A 16641-nucleotide genomic window follows, 5' to 3' on the forward strand; every position below is an offset into this window, starting at 1 on the left:
AGCTGTTGTTCAGCATCTTAGCTGTAGAGGGCAGTGTCACTAGCCCTCATATGTGGGATCCGAACCGGGGCCCTCTGGCATCCCAAGCGAGTTCTTAACCATCGCGCCACTCGGCCGGCCCCTGAGACCACATTTCTAACAAGCTCCCAGGTGATGCTGAAACTACTGGTCCATGGGCCACAATTTAGGTAGCAAAAGTCCAAAATGCAGATGATGGTATCTGGGAAGAGAATGGTCCCTTATAGCTCCTCTATTTGCCATGCCCTTCCCACCTCCCCCTATTCTTCCAACCCCTTTCACTCTCCTCTCCCTCTAGGAATGAAGAGTTACACCTCTAACTGTTCAAAATACAACCATTCCTAGTGAGCTGTGTCCCTCTGCAAGTTAAAATTTTATGGACGGGACATCTGTTTTTGGAAATATGGCTGATTAGATCATCTGAAAACCTTCCTGCAAAAAAGCTATTTTAAAATACTAGAGAACATATTTCAAATGAATGTTTTTAAGGTATAGTTGAGCTCACAAGAAAATTAAAAAAAAAAAAATCCCTGGGGGTTGAAACCGAAAACTGAAAACCAGAAAGGTAAGAGCATCAGCAGATGCTATGCATCCTGGGCCAGGTCCAGTAAGCCGGAAACTGAGGTTTTCACTCACACACTGGAAAAAAAGATGGAAGACATTGGGTCTGTATGAGGACTGGTGGGAGAAATAAGACTAACACACAGTGCCAGGACCACCAAAGGGTGCCCCCTCTAAGAAAAGGTAATTAAAAAACATCCACTCAGCAGCACAGGAAAACAAGAGCAATGCCTGACTCACCTTTGGCTCTAAGCAGAAAAAAAAAAACTTTCACTTAAAATTCATAATCATGAGTCTTCCCTCACCTAAACTTGAGTACTTTTGATTAATTTTTATCTCTCAAGTAGTCAAGCAAAGGTAGCATAAAAGGTGGCTCTGAGACAGAAATACATATGGAGTGCCTTGCAGAGGCAAATATAAGACCTCTTAGTAGAGATATAACCTCAAGTTACACTGCACAAAGTTAAATAAACACTGCTAAAGATACGCTAATAAAAAAATTAAAAACATACAAGAAAACAATCTACCATGAGGAAGACCCAGCAAACAAGCGTAAGTATTTAATAACAAAAACTTCAAATAATAGAACTATTAGATAAAAACTATTAAAACTCTTTAAAAATAAAAGAAAAAAATTGAAAATATAAGAAAAAATCTTATGGGGGGTGGGGGGTTGTTACTTTGTGAGGGTGAAAAGGGTAACTATTGCATTGTTCTGTACACCTGAAACTAACAATAAATAATTTAAAAAAAAAAAAAAAAAGAAAAAATCTTTATGAAAATGAACCAAATAGAACTTCTAGAAAGACAAAATTATAGTAATTGAAGTTAAAAACACAACAGGTTGTTGAATAGCAGAGAAGACACAGCAGAAAAGATAATTAATAACCTGGAAATAGATTCAAGAAAATTACCAAGAAGGCAGTACAGAGAGGCAAAGTGATAGAAAATTTGAAAAAGTTTAAGCGATACAGAAAAGAGATTAAGGAAGCCCAATATGTGCACAATAGGGGCTCTAAAAAAAGACAGTGAGAATGGAGGACACAAAGAACTGATAGCTGAGACTTCTTCAGAGAAAGACATGAATCCTCATATTCAGGAGGCAGACAAAATCTCAAGCAAGATTTTAAAACTCCGCATGAAGACAAATCACAATGAAACTGAGGAGCACTGAAAACAAAGAGATCTTAAAAGTAACCAAAGAAAAAGATAGGTTACCTTCAAAGAAGCAACAATTAGATTGACTTTAGAGTTCTCAACAATAAGCCAGAAGACGATAAAAAAATTTCTTTGAGGGCTGGCTGAGAGGCTTGGGGACCTGCTCTTTAGCTAAACACAGAATGATCTCTGGTACGTCCCCTTTGCAAACCAATGACATTACTTCTTATTTGCTCTAGCCCCAACTCTTTATTTGAGCTAAAAACTCGGTGCTTTGAGCTAAAAGCTCCATGGAGATCAACTGATTTTAAACTCCATTTATGAAGGGTCAGGAAAAGATGAACTTTCTAGCCTCACTCTTAAGTAAAATTGTGTAGTGCTTCTTCCAATAAAGCATTAATAAATTTGTCGGCACATGGCATTCCACAAAATTAGATTTCTTAGAAAACCCCTGGCCTGAGCTCTTCGACTTCAAGAGATGGTTCCCTTCATGACCCCAAAGCACTTCAACACTGAGATAAATCTATCGCTTCACCCTGTATCCTGCAGACCCTACAATGTATCTCCAGTGCCCTGGAAAGGAAAGCCCAACTCCTTACCAGAACTTAGGTGGTCCTTCCTGGCACGAGTCCTCACCGGGACGACTTCCAGCTTGCTCATCACCTTATCACCAGCACTCAGTGCAATGCCAGATATTTGATAAAAGAGGACATAGGCCCTCTGCTCCTCCTTACCCCTAGCTGCCTCCAGCCACTGAAGCTTCTACCACAAGTGTAGATCAAGAAATTTATTTTTAAAAAGAAAACCACAGGGCTGGCTGAGTGGCGCATTGGTTAAGAGCTGGCTTGGGACGCCAGCTCTAAGCAGCAGGGCCCCAGTTCGGATCCCACATGAGGGCCAGTGACGCTGCTCCCTCCACAGCTAAGATGCTGAACAACAGCTCGACCTGCAGCTGGGCTGCCATGAGTCGCCCGTGACAGTGTAGGCTGCAGCCCCTGCTGCAGTGAGCTGCCATAAGCTACTGTGTGTGGCCGGCAGCCAGCGTGAGCGGCCGGCAGCCAGCATGAGCTGCTAAGAGCCAACGTGAGCGGCCGTCCAGAGGCCGCCGAACGATGTGCCTCACCCGGGAAGAGCGCAATGATAATACCAACATGGGCCAGTGAAGCAACGTCCTCCACAACTAGACTGTAGACCAAAAGGACAGCAACTTGTCTGTTACCCTCCCCCAATTCCCCAATAAAATTTCCCATCCCCCAATTCCCCAATAAAATAAAATAAAATAAAATAAAACCACAGAAATTCCCAGGAAAAGTATGCTTGCTCTAGAGATAAAACTGTGATCTAGAGAGTTCACTTAGAATCACAGAGAGCTGGGGGAAGCAGGAGACAGGAGACATGACCTACACCAGGTCATGGTGTAACAACGGAGAGAGAAGCCGAGTCTGAACACTGGGACTTGCTTACTATGAAAAGGCAGGACATTCAGGGAGCCAGGGAGGGATGTTTCTAGGGGCTGTAGCAGCCTGGCCCTTCTTTCTGCCTCATACCACGCCCCTCACCCTTTGATCCTCCACCCTTTCTGCTGGGACCCTGCCCAAATGGTGCATTCTACCCAAGTGCAGGGAAGCGTTCCCAATACTCCATTTGGATGCAGCCATACAGAATAACAATATTGAGTGGGCCCTTACTTTGTGCCAGTTAATTTGCTAAGAGCTATACATACTATTTCCACTAATCCTCACAGTAACCCTACATAATGGGTATCGATATTATCCCTCATAAACAGGTTTGGAACCTGAAGCCTAAAAAATTGTAAGTAGCCACACTTGGGTTGAATTAGCTTCACCATAGTCCTTCACCCAGCAGCCAAAGATTTTTATAAAACCCAAGTTCTTTGTGGCTCCCCAGCCCCTGCCCACCTGCCCCCTGCTCCCCTCATCTCATTCCACTCTCTCCCTTGCTCTTGATGCTCCAGTCTACAGCATTTTCTTTCTCAAACTCGCTTCCTAGAGGGAGCTAGACAGGTAGAAAGGGCTCATATTGCCAAGGTCTTGTGTGCACATTAGTCTAGTGATTAGGGACAGCTGGAATATTGTCAGACCTTACAAGTAGTGTATGGGGTTTCCCTGGCAGGACTGTGAGGGTTGTCTGGAGGGAGACTGGACCGGAGCAGGGAGAGGAGGTCTGAGCAGGACATTTTGACGCTCGATGTACCGTCGATACTCGAGAAATGTGATATACTCCTGTTAGTAAAGGTGGCACCTACAGCAATAAGAGAGATGAGGATAGGAAGGTGAGACCTACATGGGATGGAACTTCAAAGGGAAAATGACACAAAACAATAATAAAAACCCAGGCCAAACAGCCATTTAGTCACAGCAATTTTTATTGTAAAGCAAAGTTACCTCCTGCTGATTATTTAGTGCTTAGGCCTGAGGTACTAAGGACTCTGGTAAACAACACAGTAAACTAGCCCAACAACCTCATTTTCAAAATAAGACTTGAAATCCAGACTGAGCACCCTCTCAGAAGTCACACAGCTAGGTGACAACTTACAGACAGCCCCTGCCCATTTTTGATGGTCCCATTAGTTCATGAGATGGCTATCAAGGTAGTGTGATTGTAAAGAAGAGGGTTGAGGGCATCTGAGCTCCTTGGGTGCAAGTCCAACCATCCATCATGGCATAGGCAAGTCTCGTTTCCTTTCTAATCCACCTGGCATACGGTCATTTGCTCCTTTACAAAATGACACGTACCTGGAGACTCTTTGAACTCCCATAGTCCTCAACTACAGCTGCTCTGTTGCAGACGTCACAACAGTCCTGCTTTAGGTTACAGGTACTCTCGACTGACAAAATGCTTGAGGTGGGAAAGGCGACAATCAGTGGGCAATCAATTGACTTGATGATTCTCTGCAGTTCCTTCTGCCCGGTGTGGTGTGCCAAGGAAGGCTGGAGTCAGCGGGTACCAGCTCAGGAGAGCCTACTGTGTGCAACTCTTCCCAACTACACTTTGAGTGACGTCAGCTTGGGAGTTTGAAGTCTGCCATGGCAAGAATATTTACACTACAGAAAATGGCAAATGCTACAAATTAGTGCCTCTTTTCTGAGAGCCAGTTATTGAACATTTACCAGCATATCACTGGTTACTGGTGACCAGGTTAGTATATCTGAGATTTGGGTTCTCAGAGAGTGGAAACAGCCTTGTTCTTCATTCTTTGTAGAAGAAACAGCATTGCATGTTGCACAAATAAGCATTTACTGTTCTCTGAAAAGAATACTTTGCATTTCCTACAGTGCTTTAAGTTTTCAGTTTCTAACTTGTATTCTTGAAAAAAACATCATCACTGTCAGCAAGGGCCCTGAATTCCATCCATGTCTGCATCCTCAAAGATTTCATTCCATCAACTAATCCCTCCCTCTCTGCTGGCACCTTTCACCATATACCTATCCCCAAGTGGCACCCACCATTGCCTTTTGATTTTTTAAGAAGACCCTTTCTCGGTCCTACACTGTCCTTTCAAATGAGCCAAGCCTTTTCAAATGTGCTTATATCCTCCAGCTCCACTTCAGCTTCCAACACTCCTTACCACACCAAACGACTCTGAAGTCACAGATGACAGAGGAACCCAATCAACTGGCACCTCAGCCCTTACTCTTACCCAGTGACACTCCTTCCTCTTTACCCCCTTGGCAATCTGTGGCACCGTTCTCTATGATTTGCCTTCTACCTCTATGCCTTCTCCATATATGGGGCGCCCTCTCCTGTCCTGAAATCTTAATATAAATGCCTAAAAGACCCACCCAACTGTCAATTACAGATACTTCCGGGAAGTCAAGTGGTATTGGGGTACCATGTTTCCTCAAAAATAAGACCTAACTGGAAAATAAGCCCTAGCATAATTTTCAGGGTGCTTGTAATATAAGCCCTACCCCAAAATAAGCCCCAGTTAAGATCGTCAGCCAGACATGACTGTATTTGAATAAATGTAGATTTTCGTACATAAATAAATGAATAAAATGTGTCTTTTGGAGCAAAAATTAATATAAGACCCAGTCTTAATTTGGGGGAAACACGATATAAAGAAGGATCCTTTTACTCTGTAGTACTTATATAATTTTTTAAATTGACTCCAAAGTTTCATTCTACCCTATAAAACGACTTTCACAGTCCACTATCAACGTTGGCCATGAGGCATTAGCTCTGATCTGCAAGCTGCTGTCTCCCAAGTCTGCTCTAGCCCTAGGCGACTCTAATAAGCTCCAGATCTGAATACTCAGAGGCCAAAAAGCCATCTCCACCCAGATCATCCACACACACCTCCAACTCAGTGATTCACACACCTCTTCTGTACTCCCTCCCGCTCAAGGCAGGGCACTATCAGCACCCAGGCACAAATCAAATGTCTGAGACCTCCTAGGCTCTTCTTAAACCTTACACCTAGTCAGTCATGCTGATTCTATGTTCAAATTCCTCTCCAATCTAGTCAAGCCTCTTGATCCCCAAGCTGCTTAATTCAGGCCCTCATTTATCACCTAGATTATGGCAATATCTAACTGGTATCCCTGGGTAAACTCCCTTCTTCTCCAGTTTATACCCTAAACTACAACCAGAAAAATCTTACTAAAACACAAATTGAAACATATCACTCTCCTACCTAAGCCCCCTCCACAAATCCCTAATCACCATATTAAAATTTGCAACTGGTCACCACAGCATTGAAGAAAAAATTCGAAAAGAATTCACAGCCATTTCTGATCTTCCTCCACCAACAGCTCTTGTATTCCAGTCATGCTACACGATTTTCACTCCATTTGTCAAAGGTCACCTTTGCTAAGTAGCTTTCTTAGAATGGCTCCTTCTTCTTCAAAGCTAGGCATGGATGCCCCTTCTACATTTTCTATGACACCTACCTAATCATGGCACTTACTACACTACAGTAATAGTCAACTTGTCAGTTTAGTACAAGCTTCTAAAGACAAAACGTCTCTTTTCTGTACCTGTACTGCCTGATATTGGGGTGGATGGTGGGGGGCTGAATAAATATTCACATATCTCAGTCTTGAAAGGGACCTCAGAATTAATTCTGCTTTTTCCTCCAACCCTTCATCAAATGTCTGCTATCCTGTGTAACCACCGCGCTAAGTGAATGTCTAGCCTACTGAACATCTCTGGTGATGAGGAAGTCACTCAGTAAACAATGACCCCAAGAAGACCTCATGCTGACCATACGCATATACACAGAATTCACTAGAAGGAGCTCACAGCTCACAGTCTGTTGACACCTGATCTGCCAAGATCAAGCCCCTCATGTCACGCGGCTGGAAGGTGCTGCCTTCCAGACTCTCACCAGTCTCAAAAACACCTGGCAGAAAGAACACTGCTAGAAATGAGTCTGGGACGAAGAGTCCTGTACCCAGCAGAGAGGACGCAGGCTGGCCTCCGGTGAATGCCCAGTAGTTAACTGGCACCCAGGGTGGTGGGCACATCCAACCAAATAGGCAACAAAGTCTGTCAGGGTTTAAATCCTAACCCGATGTGAGTTTTATCAATGTAAAACACTTAACCTTTTAGAAAATAGCTCTGTGAAAACAATCAAGTTGTTTTTACATAGTTAACACAGCAGGGACGTCCTCAAACTCTTTTTGCCCTAGCTGTGTCTTCAATGTGTAAGCTCCAAAACTGCCATGTTGTCAGAAAGAAAAGTCTAATGGGACCATTTGGCCCTAATTCCAGGAGAGTCTAAGAGAATGGAGAAAATATGATTAAAGTCAATTATTTTATTGAGGGAGATATGTTACGCGAAGGTTAACTGGCTGCAGGCAAAGGGAAGAAATCTGTTAGGAGTCAGGTGTGTTGGTAAAGGAGTCAGAGTATTTGAAGGCTCTGCCCAACAAACATTCAGAATCCAGGGGTTTTGTATTTCTCCACAGCGCCATTTCTCCTGGCTCACTTGCCACTCACAGGACTCTAGAGGCCAAACGGAATAGGGTTCTGTAGGTTCTCTTCCAAGAATCTTTAGGTCTTCTCTTAGCCAGTGCATCCAGGGAAAACGTAATTCACTTTTCAGAGTCCTCTGGAGGATTAAAAAGTCTCTTGCGCATCGTGTTGCCATACTCCCTGCTCTTGGTCCTCTTTTCCATGTACTGGAAAATAAAAGGAGGGGAAAACAGCAGGTTATGTCACCATTTATATCAGTTAAGTATTTTTAAATATCTACAAAATAAAAAACAATTTTTTGCTGACAAATTCTTCTTTGTCTTTTACTTCACTGGACCTGATATTGGAAACACTAACCTTAGACGCTACCTAGTACAATTTCATTCAATATAGTACAGCGCCTACATTCTAGTAAATGCTCTCGTCTTTACTGAATTTCCTTCCAAAATATGAAATTAGTAAATATTTAAGATGGGTGACTTTTGTCCCTGTTCTCCAGCTCACACTCTATCAGATCATCTGCTTGAACACTCTAGTTATGAGGAGTTCACTACCTTGAGAGGTAGCCTATTTAGTTATCGTTGCAGTAATCGTTCCAGAGTTTTTTGTGTTGAACCAATAGTATTTCCCAGTAAATTCGCCCGCTGCTCTCTATTTCTTCTTGCCTGCTAGAATCTTCCAAACATCTGATTACAGTAACTTACTCCCTGCCTCTTTCTCACTCTGAACATTGCTGGTTTCTACAACATGGTTTCTGCCTTCTAACATCTTATCTATAAAGTACCTTTTATAAAGTACTTTAATATCAATGCCACTTGTAAAAAATATCACCAGAATTAAATATAGTGCTCCAGACATAGTCTGACAGATGTGGACTACAATGAGCCTACTAGTTCTTAATACCTGGACACATTACATTTCTATAAATATTATCAAAAGAGTAACTGGCTCTCAGCAACCATATTATCCTACTGGTTCATATAGAAACTTACAGTCACCGGAATTTCCCAGGGTATTTTCATCATGAATAGTCACTGAACCTGATTCTCCCCAAATCCTATGTTTCTGTAATCAGTTGGCTCTAAACACAGTTTCACCTTGGAGGTTTTCAGCCTAGTATTCTGATCTAGCCAATATTATAAATAACAGGAAATATAAAGCTTGGCACTTAGAAAAAGCACTTGTTTAAAGCAGAAAAACTTGAATATAAGTGTTCTCATATGTATATATTTACAAGCTTATAATACATATACCAGTAAAGCTATATTTTGAAGGTGAATAAAGGGTCTCTAGGAAGAGGGGGAAAAAAGTAAAAGTAAATCCAAGTTGAAAAAACTGAGTGAACAATTGGACATCAAAATTTTTAGGAGACAGAGATGTGGCAAGAGGCCACAGAAACAAAAGATGAGTAATAGAAAGCTAATCAGGGACTTAACCAGATCCCCTCCCCTGGCCTGAGACAATGGTGTTGACACTCCTTACTTTGAGTTACTTCATCTTCTGGTCCAGTAACCTCAAATATAAGGAGTCGGGTTAGATAATCTTTAATAAGTTTTCTGAGCCTAAGGTTTTGATTGAAGAGTTCTAACATATCTTCTGGAGTGGTAGCTTTCAAATCTTTTTTTTTTCCTTCCTCATCAAAGAGCCACTTCAAAATTACATATGAAGCACCAGGTCTCCCGTTAGCCAAAATCATTCCTTTTATCTGTCATACATTAATTTTCCACTTGAGTTTGTTAGGGGAAAAGGACGTTTCATTGCTCTAAAAGTTAAGGAAAAAAGAGTGGCTATTCTAGAACACAGAGAGAGAGAGAGAGAGAGAGAGAGAGAGAGAGAGAGAGAGAGAGAGAGATACCTACTCTAAGAAAAATATTTGATATCTACAGTTTGATATCTGACAATTAAGTTCGCGAACTCATCCTAGAAAAAGTGCTACATACCTCCTTGCTGAATATCGCTATGGTCACCTCCGAAGTACTCCCCTTGGGAAGCTATGCACTGACACCAGCGCCTAGTCCACTCTTCAAAGCAATTTTGGAACTCTTTTTCTGGAATGGCCATAAGAGCTGTCGTCATATTATCCTTGATGTCCTGAATATCATCAAAATGTCTTCCTTTCAATATTTCCTTTATCTTTGGGTAGAGAAAGAAGTCGCTGGGGGCCAGATCAGGTGAGTAGGGAGGGTGCTCCAATACAGTTATTTGTTTACTGGCTAAAAACTCCCTCACAGACAGTGCCATGTGAGCTGGTGCATTGTCGTGATACAAGAGCCATGAATTGTTGGTGAAAAGTTCAGGTCGTTTTCGTCTGACTTGTTCACGCAGCCTTTTCAGCACTTCCAAATAGTAAACTTGGTTAACTGTTTGTCCAGTTGGTACAAATTCATAATGAATAATCCCTCTGATATCAAAAAAGGTTAGCAACATCATTTTGACTCTTGATTTGGACTGATGGAACTTTTTTGGTCGTGGAGAATTGGCTGACTTCCATTGTGCACTTTGACGCTTTGTTTCAGGGTCATATTGGTACACCCATGTTTCATCACCAGTGATAACACGGCCCAAAACATCATCTTGCCTCTCCAAAAGGTCCTGGCAAACTTCGCCTCTCCTTTGCTTTTGTTCATCGGTGAGCTCCTTCGGGACCATTTCTGCACACACCTTTCTCATGCCAAGATTTTCTGTTAAGATTTTCCTAACTGTTTCTCTATCGATGTTCACTTGGTCTGCTATACTTCTCAAAGTCAGCCGACGATTTTGACACACAATTCGATGAATTTCTGCAATGTTTTCGTCAGTTCTGCTCGTTACTGGCCGCCCTGACCTCTCTTCATCAGTGACATGTTCTCTCCCCTCAGAAAAACGTTTAATCCATTTGTATCTTGCCGTTTTCTTCATGGCATTATCCCCATAAACTTGGACTAACATGTCCCTGATTTCACTTCCACTCTTGCCAAGTTTAACAAGAAATTTAATGTTGGTTCGTTGCTCTAATTCAAGCTCAGACATTCTCGCGAGGGCACACAAAAACAGGCAACAATAAAAAAAATGAACGCCACTCAGCAAGACACCGCCACACATCAACAGGAACACAGCTGTGAGACGCTGATATACCAAAGTCATGAAACCTTACAGAGCTGTTTGTACAGTGCTGCCAATGTAAGCACACGGTGGCAAGTTCGCGAACTTAATTGTCAGACCTCATATCTTTAATCACGTTGCCTCCAGCAATCGGGTTGGGAGAAGATTCTTAAGGGTAAGTCTTCAGAAGATAATACTTTGTAGCAGGCCAATAAATCATAGAACCAATTAAAATATAGTCTATATTAAAATATGTTAAGGTATCTCCAAAGGACATCAACATGACCCCTGAATAAAAGAAGAAAAGAAAAAGGATGAATATGATATTGTTCACAAAACTCCATTAAACAACACAGATAGAATGGAAGGTCCATGAACCAAAAACTAAATAGAACAAAACAACTAAGAAAGACAAAAGAAGATGCTACAAAAGTAGTATCAGTGATTATTTTAATAAAATGAACAAAAGCAGCGACACAACAGCAAAGAAAGGCTCAACACAACTGGCCAGATCCTTTTTCTAGTTAAAAGCTTCAAAAAATGAAAAACTCAAATGACACAGCAAGGAAATGGTAGGAAGAGGGCATTAGAAGCAATAAATGGTAGCATTAAAAGCAGACAGGAAACAAATGAGCAGAGATGCAGAGGCCTAAAGGATGAAAGGACAGAAAAATGTCTATAAATCAAGTAATGAAGCAACATTACTTGACTTAGAAAATAAAGTTAAGGAGAAAATCTGAAATTTATATGAAAACAAACTCAGACAAAATAACAGTATCTACAACATTTTACCAAATAATCACTAACAGCTCAGGACTATCTGAGAAGAAAATTTCATATGAAGATCTAATCACCTAACCAACAGCAAAATCACTGAATTGTAAGGTGAAAAACATCTAAACTTAGGGGGGGAAAAGCTATCTTACACAACTGAAAGCATGTGCGAAATAAACAGCTATACTGAATAGTATGGGCACTATGTTTCCATATCTTATTTAAAAAAGGAACACAGCCCAAGGCTTAGTTTCCATCTAAACCATCCTTTGCATATGAAGGAAAAAACTCTTTACAAAAATCAGTTTTAAACACTTATACATGTACACATTTGTGCACACAAAGAAAATTACCACGCTTAAGTCAGAATGCTAGCAAGTTCTTTAAACAGTAAAGACACTTTGGAAAGGGATTCTAGAAAGAAAAAAGAAGCCCAAAGTGGAAAATATACAAAATGAAGAAAGATAGATGCTGGACAGCTTCAAATATTATTTCTAATACCTTTCAATATGAGACTAATGGGGGGGAAAGCTCAAAAACACAGAAAATGAAAGAAAATTGGACAGATTTTTAGTAGTTATAGATTTTCAAAGGTTCTGGACATAAAATACCTGATGTAAAAAACAGAAACGGAATTAAATTTCTTTTCAAAGATTTAAAATGCACCCTGGGTCCGGCCAATTGCACATTGGCACATTGGCTAAGAGCTGGCTTGGGACACCAGAGGGCCCCGTTTCAGATCCCACATACGAGGGCCAGTGACACTGCTCTCTACAGCTAAGATGGTGAACAACAGCTCAACCTGGAGCTGGGCTGCCGGGAGTCGCCAGCGACGGCATAGGCTGCAGCTCCTGCTTGCAGTGGGTTGCCATGGGCTACCGTGTGTAGCGAGCAGCCAGCGTGAGCAGCCGTCCAGAAGCCAGCAACTCATCTGCCTTGCCCAGGAAGAGCACAATGATGATACCAACATGGGCCAGTGAAGCAACGTCCTCCACAACTAGATTGAAGAACAAAAGGACAGCAACTTGTCTGTTCCCCTTCCCCCAATTCCCCAGTGCTGTTCCCATCCCCTATTTCCCCAATAAAAATCTTTTTAAAAAAATTTTCAAAATGCACCCTGCTTGGTCAGCAGTACCTGTAAAAAGACAATGAATTTAGGTACTCTGGCTAAGTCTTATCCTAAAACTGGGTTCAGGAAATGAGTCTTTCCAAAGAAGTCAAACTAAGGCTTATACATACCATAATTAAAAAGAAATTCAAAATTTTAAAGCTGCAAAGTCCCTAAGTCTAGCATCCTCGTGTTACGTAAGAAAATTGAGGCCCAGAAAGTTAGTTACCTGGTATAGCTAATAACTGATTGACATGTGTTTCTGCGCAACAGGAATTCAATTTCCCAAACCTTAAAATTCATCCAAAGGAATTACAGTGATAATGATAAGAAAGTTGTTTTCATTTGTGTGCTTGCAAAAAACAGTGATACTCTAAAACTGTCCCCAGAAGAGGCTTTAATTTTTCTCCTGGGTTTTTTTTTTGGGGGGGGACATATATATAAAATCAATATTTCCCTGTTATACTAAAATTTGTGGGACATTTTAATAATGGCCGAAAAATATAATACTGTCCAAAATGTTCTGTTCCATTGTTCAACCATTTCCATAGTCTAACACTTTTCTTACCTCATTCTTCAAGCATTTTCTCATCTCCCGATCAAGATGATTGCAATGACCAAAAAATTTCAGAATGCTGTGCTAAAAGGAAGAAAAGGGGCAAAATATTTCATCCCATAAAATGCTATGGTTTCTGGTACATAGAATTTATATACTTATTCCTACAGAAATAGGTTTAATGTGTCACCCTGTTAATAAGCAAATAGTTAAACCACAAGTATAAAATATACGAATAAACAGGCTTACCCTGGCCTTGCTACAAAGGAGGGATTAATGATCTATAGGTAGAAATAAAAACTAAAAAGGCTTTTCCTTGATAAATGGGAAGGCTATTAACCTGCCAAGTCCTCACAATGACGAAGTGTAAACAATTTTATTTCCTAATACCTTTTTCTTTAAGGACATGTTAAAATCACAGCGCAATCCATCCTCTATGACAGGGAGTCAAGTCAAAGTGCAGTGGGGCCATATTAACACGAGTAACCTCCTTCACAAGCAAGCACTGTCCCAAAGAAGAGCTACTTAATGTATGCTTGGTGCCAAAACCATTTTCTCATGTGCCTCCATTTAAAATGTCATCAGAAACATGTAACACTATTAGATGGCCTAGATGGGCCATATAAATAAGTCAGTAAGTCACAATATAAGGAAATCTATGTTTGAAGTCCAGTCTGCTTGTCTGAAAAGCAAAAATAAAAACCTCCTATGGTTTCAAGTCCTATGACTATTATCACATCAAAAAGTATGACTGCTCTGAAGCAGATTAAGATGAAGAGTGACGTCAAGAACCTGAATTTTAGCAGGGCCTCACTAATGTGTTTGCATGTCACAATTATTGAGGGTGGGTTGGCGAGGATAGTGATCGCCTATAATGATCATGCCGTAAATGCTGAACTTGTAGCTACAATAATAAGCACATCTTTTTCCTTTTCTTTCTAATTAAGGCTTTCATGGAAACCAGACAACACATAATTAGTAAGCTATGCCTCATGCTACTTCTTTTTCTCCTGATTCACACCAGTTTAAATGTGTTTTTCTTGTCCACAATGGACAAATGGTCATTTTTTCTGGCAAGCGCTTAAGAATCTCCTACTGGTTATCTAATGACCTTTTCAGAATAAATATTTCCTGTGTATTTTTCCTAAACTACTTCCTTGACAACAAATAAAAAGGAGGAACAAGGGTTAGCCGGCCGAGTGGCTCAGTTGGTTAAGAGCTCGCTCAAGAGTTTGAGCTCTGAGCAACGGCAGTTTGAGTCCTGGCCCAAGCTGAGCAGCCACTGAGCTGCCAACAGGTGGCAGGATGGCTCAGCTAAAAAAAAAAAAAAAGCATAGAGAAAAAGGAGGAACAGTGCAGTTTCACACCATCTTTTTGGTCAGGTAGAAATAACAAACGATTAGACTTTTAGAATGCAAGGCAATATTTCATAGTTTTGTTTATATTTATTCATAACATCCCATATACATACACCTTATTTTTAAAAATCCAAGACAAACACTAATTTACATTTTTGCTTTTACCTCAACATTGAGCCCAAATAAGAATTATACTCTTGTGACATTAGTGAAAAACCCAAAAGGCACCAGTGGAACTGGTCATGCACTGCATGAGAAAATGAATGCTCATGCACTGCAATTCTCTTGAACACACACAGCATACACCTCTAGTGCCTGATGTTTATTTCCAAAGAACCCAACTGGCTAAGCAAGTGATTGCATAAGTGAATCAATCAATCGATGTCTGGAAGACAATGTCCCAGGCACTAGGATACAGCAGTAGGCAAGATGGACCTGGACTCCACTCTCAAAGCACATAGTCAGAGGGAAGAGACAAATAATGAAGTGACCACTATGAAGCAATGGTTCTCAAAGTGCAGTCCAGGGACATTCAGGAGTTCCCAAGACCTTTCCAGGGGACGCATACGACAAAAACTATTTTCCCAATAATCAAAAATCTGTTTTGTTCACTTTCATGCTCTCACAAGCATACAATGGAATTTTCCAAAGGCCACATGAAGTGTAATGTCACCACAGATTGAATGTAGAGGCAACTATGAGAATCCAGCTGTGTTCTATTAAATTAAATAGATTAAAGAGGATTGTAAAAATGCAAAAGTAATGTCACTCTTTTCACTCTTTTGTTTGTTTCGGAAACTAAGGACTTTTTTATGAAAAATAACTATGTTAACATATAATAAGTTTATTATAATTTTTAAATAAATTAATATTTTCTAATGTGTTTTGATTTCTAAATTCAGTAAATATTGGTAGATGTAGCCCACATAAAGTTCTCTGCAGCCCTCAATAATTTTTAAGAGTGCACAGGAGTCCTGAGACCAAAAAGTGTGAGAACGACTTTCATAAAGTAGGAAATGTATTATGTATGGTGTTACTGGAGTACAGAGTGACTATACCAAGAAAATCTAAGCCAGGAAAGAAAAGGAAGAGGAAATGACAAGTTAAGCTGAATAAAACCTAGAGGACGATAAATGGTCTAGCAAATGGGAAGTGGAGATAGTAAGGAAGACTTTAAGGTAAGCAAAAGAAAAAGCAAGTACAAAGACTTAGAAGAGAGAAACATGGTCCAGGACTACTGCAGAAAAGAGACATAAGAATGAGGGGGAGGAGGAAGGTACAGGACACGGGTGAAGCCCAAGAGATAAACAGGGGCCAGTTTCATGAAGATCTTACAATGCAAAGTAAGAAATGTAGATTTTATTCTATAGGCAAAGGGAGCTATTAAAGGGGAACAATGATTAAACTTATGTTTAAGAGATCATTCTAGATGCAGTGTGGAAAGTAAATTAGGACAAAGGACAAAACAGTCAGGGGACCAGTTGGCTCCAGTAAGATAACTTTGGAATTAACTGGTGTTAAGAATACACATATATATAAATCAGTGGGACAGACCAGAGAGCCTAGATAGACCCACTCACATATGGTCAACTGATTTTTGATAAAGGCACCAAAGTAATTCAGTGGGGAAAGGATGTCTCAACATACGATGTTGGAATAACTGGGTATCCACTGGGAGAGAAAGAAACCTTGCATACCTCACACCATACACAAAAATTAACTTGAAATGAATCACAGACCTAAATGTAAAAGCTGAAACTATAAAACTTCCAGAAGAAAAACTAGGAGAAAATCTTTGTGACCAGGAATACAAAGATCCTTAAAAACAAAAAACACAAACAAAAAAATAAATAAAAACTGGTAAACTGGACTTCATCAAATTTACAAATTGCTCTCTGAAACACATCCTTAAGAAAATGAAAAAGGGGCCGGCCGAGTGGCGCATTGGTTAAGCACTGGCTTGGAACGCCAGAGGGCCCCGGTTTGGATTCCACATATGAGGGCCAGTGACACTGCCCTCTACAGCTAAGATGCTGAACAACAGCTCAACCTGGAGCTGGGCTGCTGTGAGTTGCCGGCGACAGCAT

The 16641-nt window shown here is 40.7% G+C and overlaps 1 protein-coding gene across 2 annotated transcripts in view; it reads right to left on the bottom strand.

Moving 5' to 3' along the window:
* Positions 1 to 7497: 7497 nt before the first annotated feature.
* The window catches only part of CMC2 (C-X9-C motif containing 2), a 17523-nt gene continuing 8379 nt past the window's right edge, over positions 7498 to 16641 (bottom strand). For both annotated transcript variants that reach the window (XM_019635223.1, XM_019635222.1), the window contains 2 exons: positions 13209 to 13280; positions 7498 to 7883 (listed from right to left, as the gene is read on the bottom strand). In XM_019635223.1, the coding sequence (XP_019490768.1) occupies positions 7797 to 7883; positions 13209 to 13280 (159 nt within the window). In that variant the 3' untranslated portion in view covers positions 7498 to 7796. The remainder of the gene's footprint in view (positions 7884 to 13208; positions 13281 to 16641) is intronic.

The sequence above is a fragment of the Hipposideros armiger genome, unplaced genomic scaffold (genome assembly GCF_001890085.2).
Source record: "Hipposideros armiger isolate ML-2016 unplaced genomic scaffold, ASM189008v1 scaffold_19, whole genome shotgun sequence".
In the NCBI taxonomy this organism is placed as follows: domain Eukaryota; kingdom Metazoa; phylum Chordata; class Mammalia; order Chiroptera; family Hipposideridae; genus Hipposideros; species Hipposideros armiger.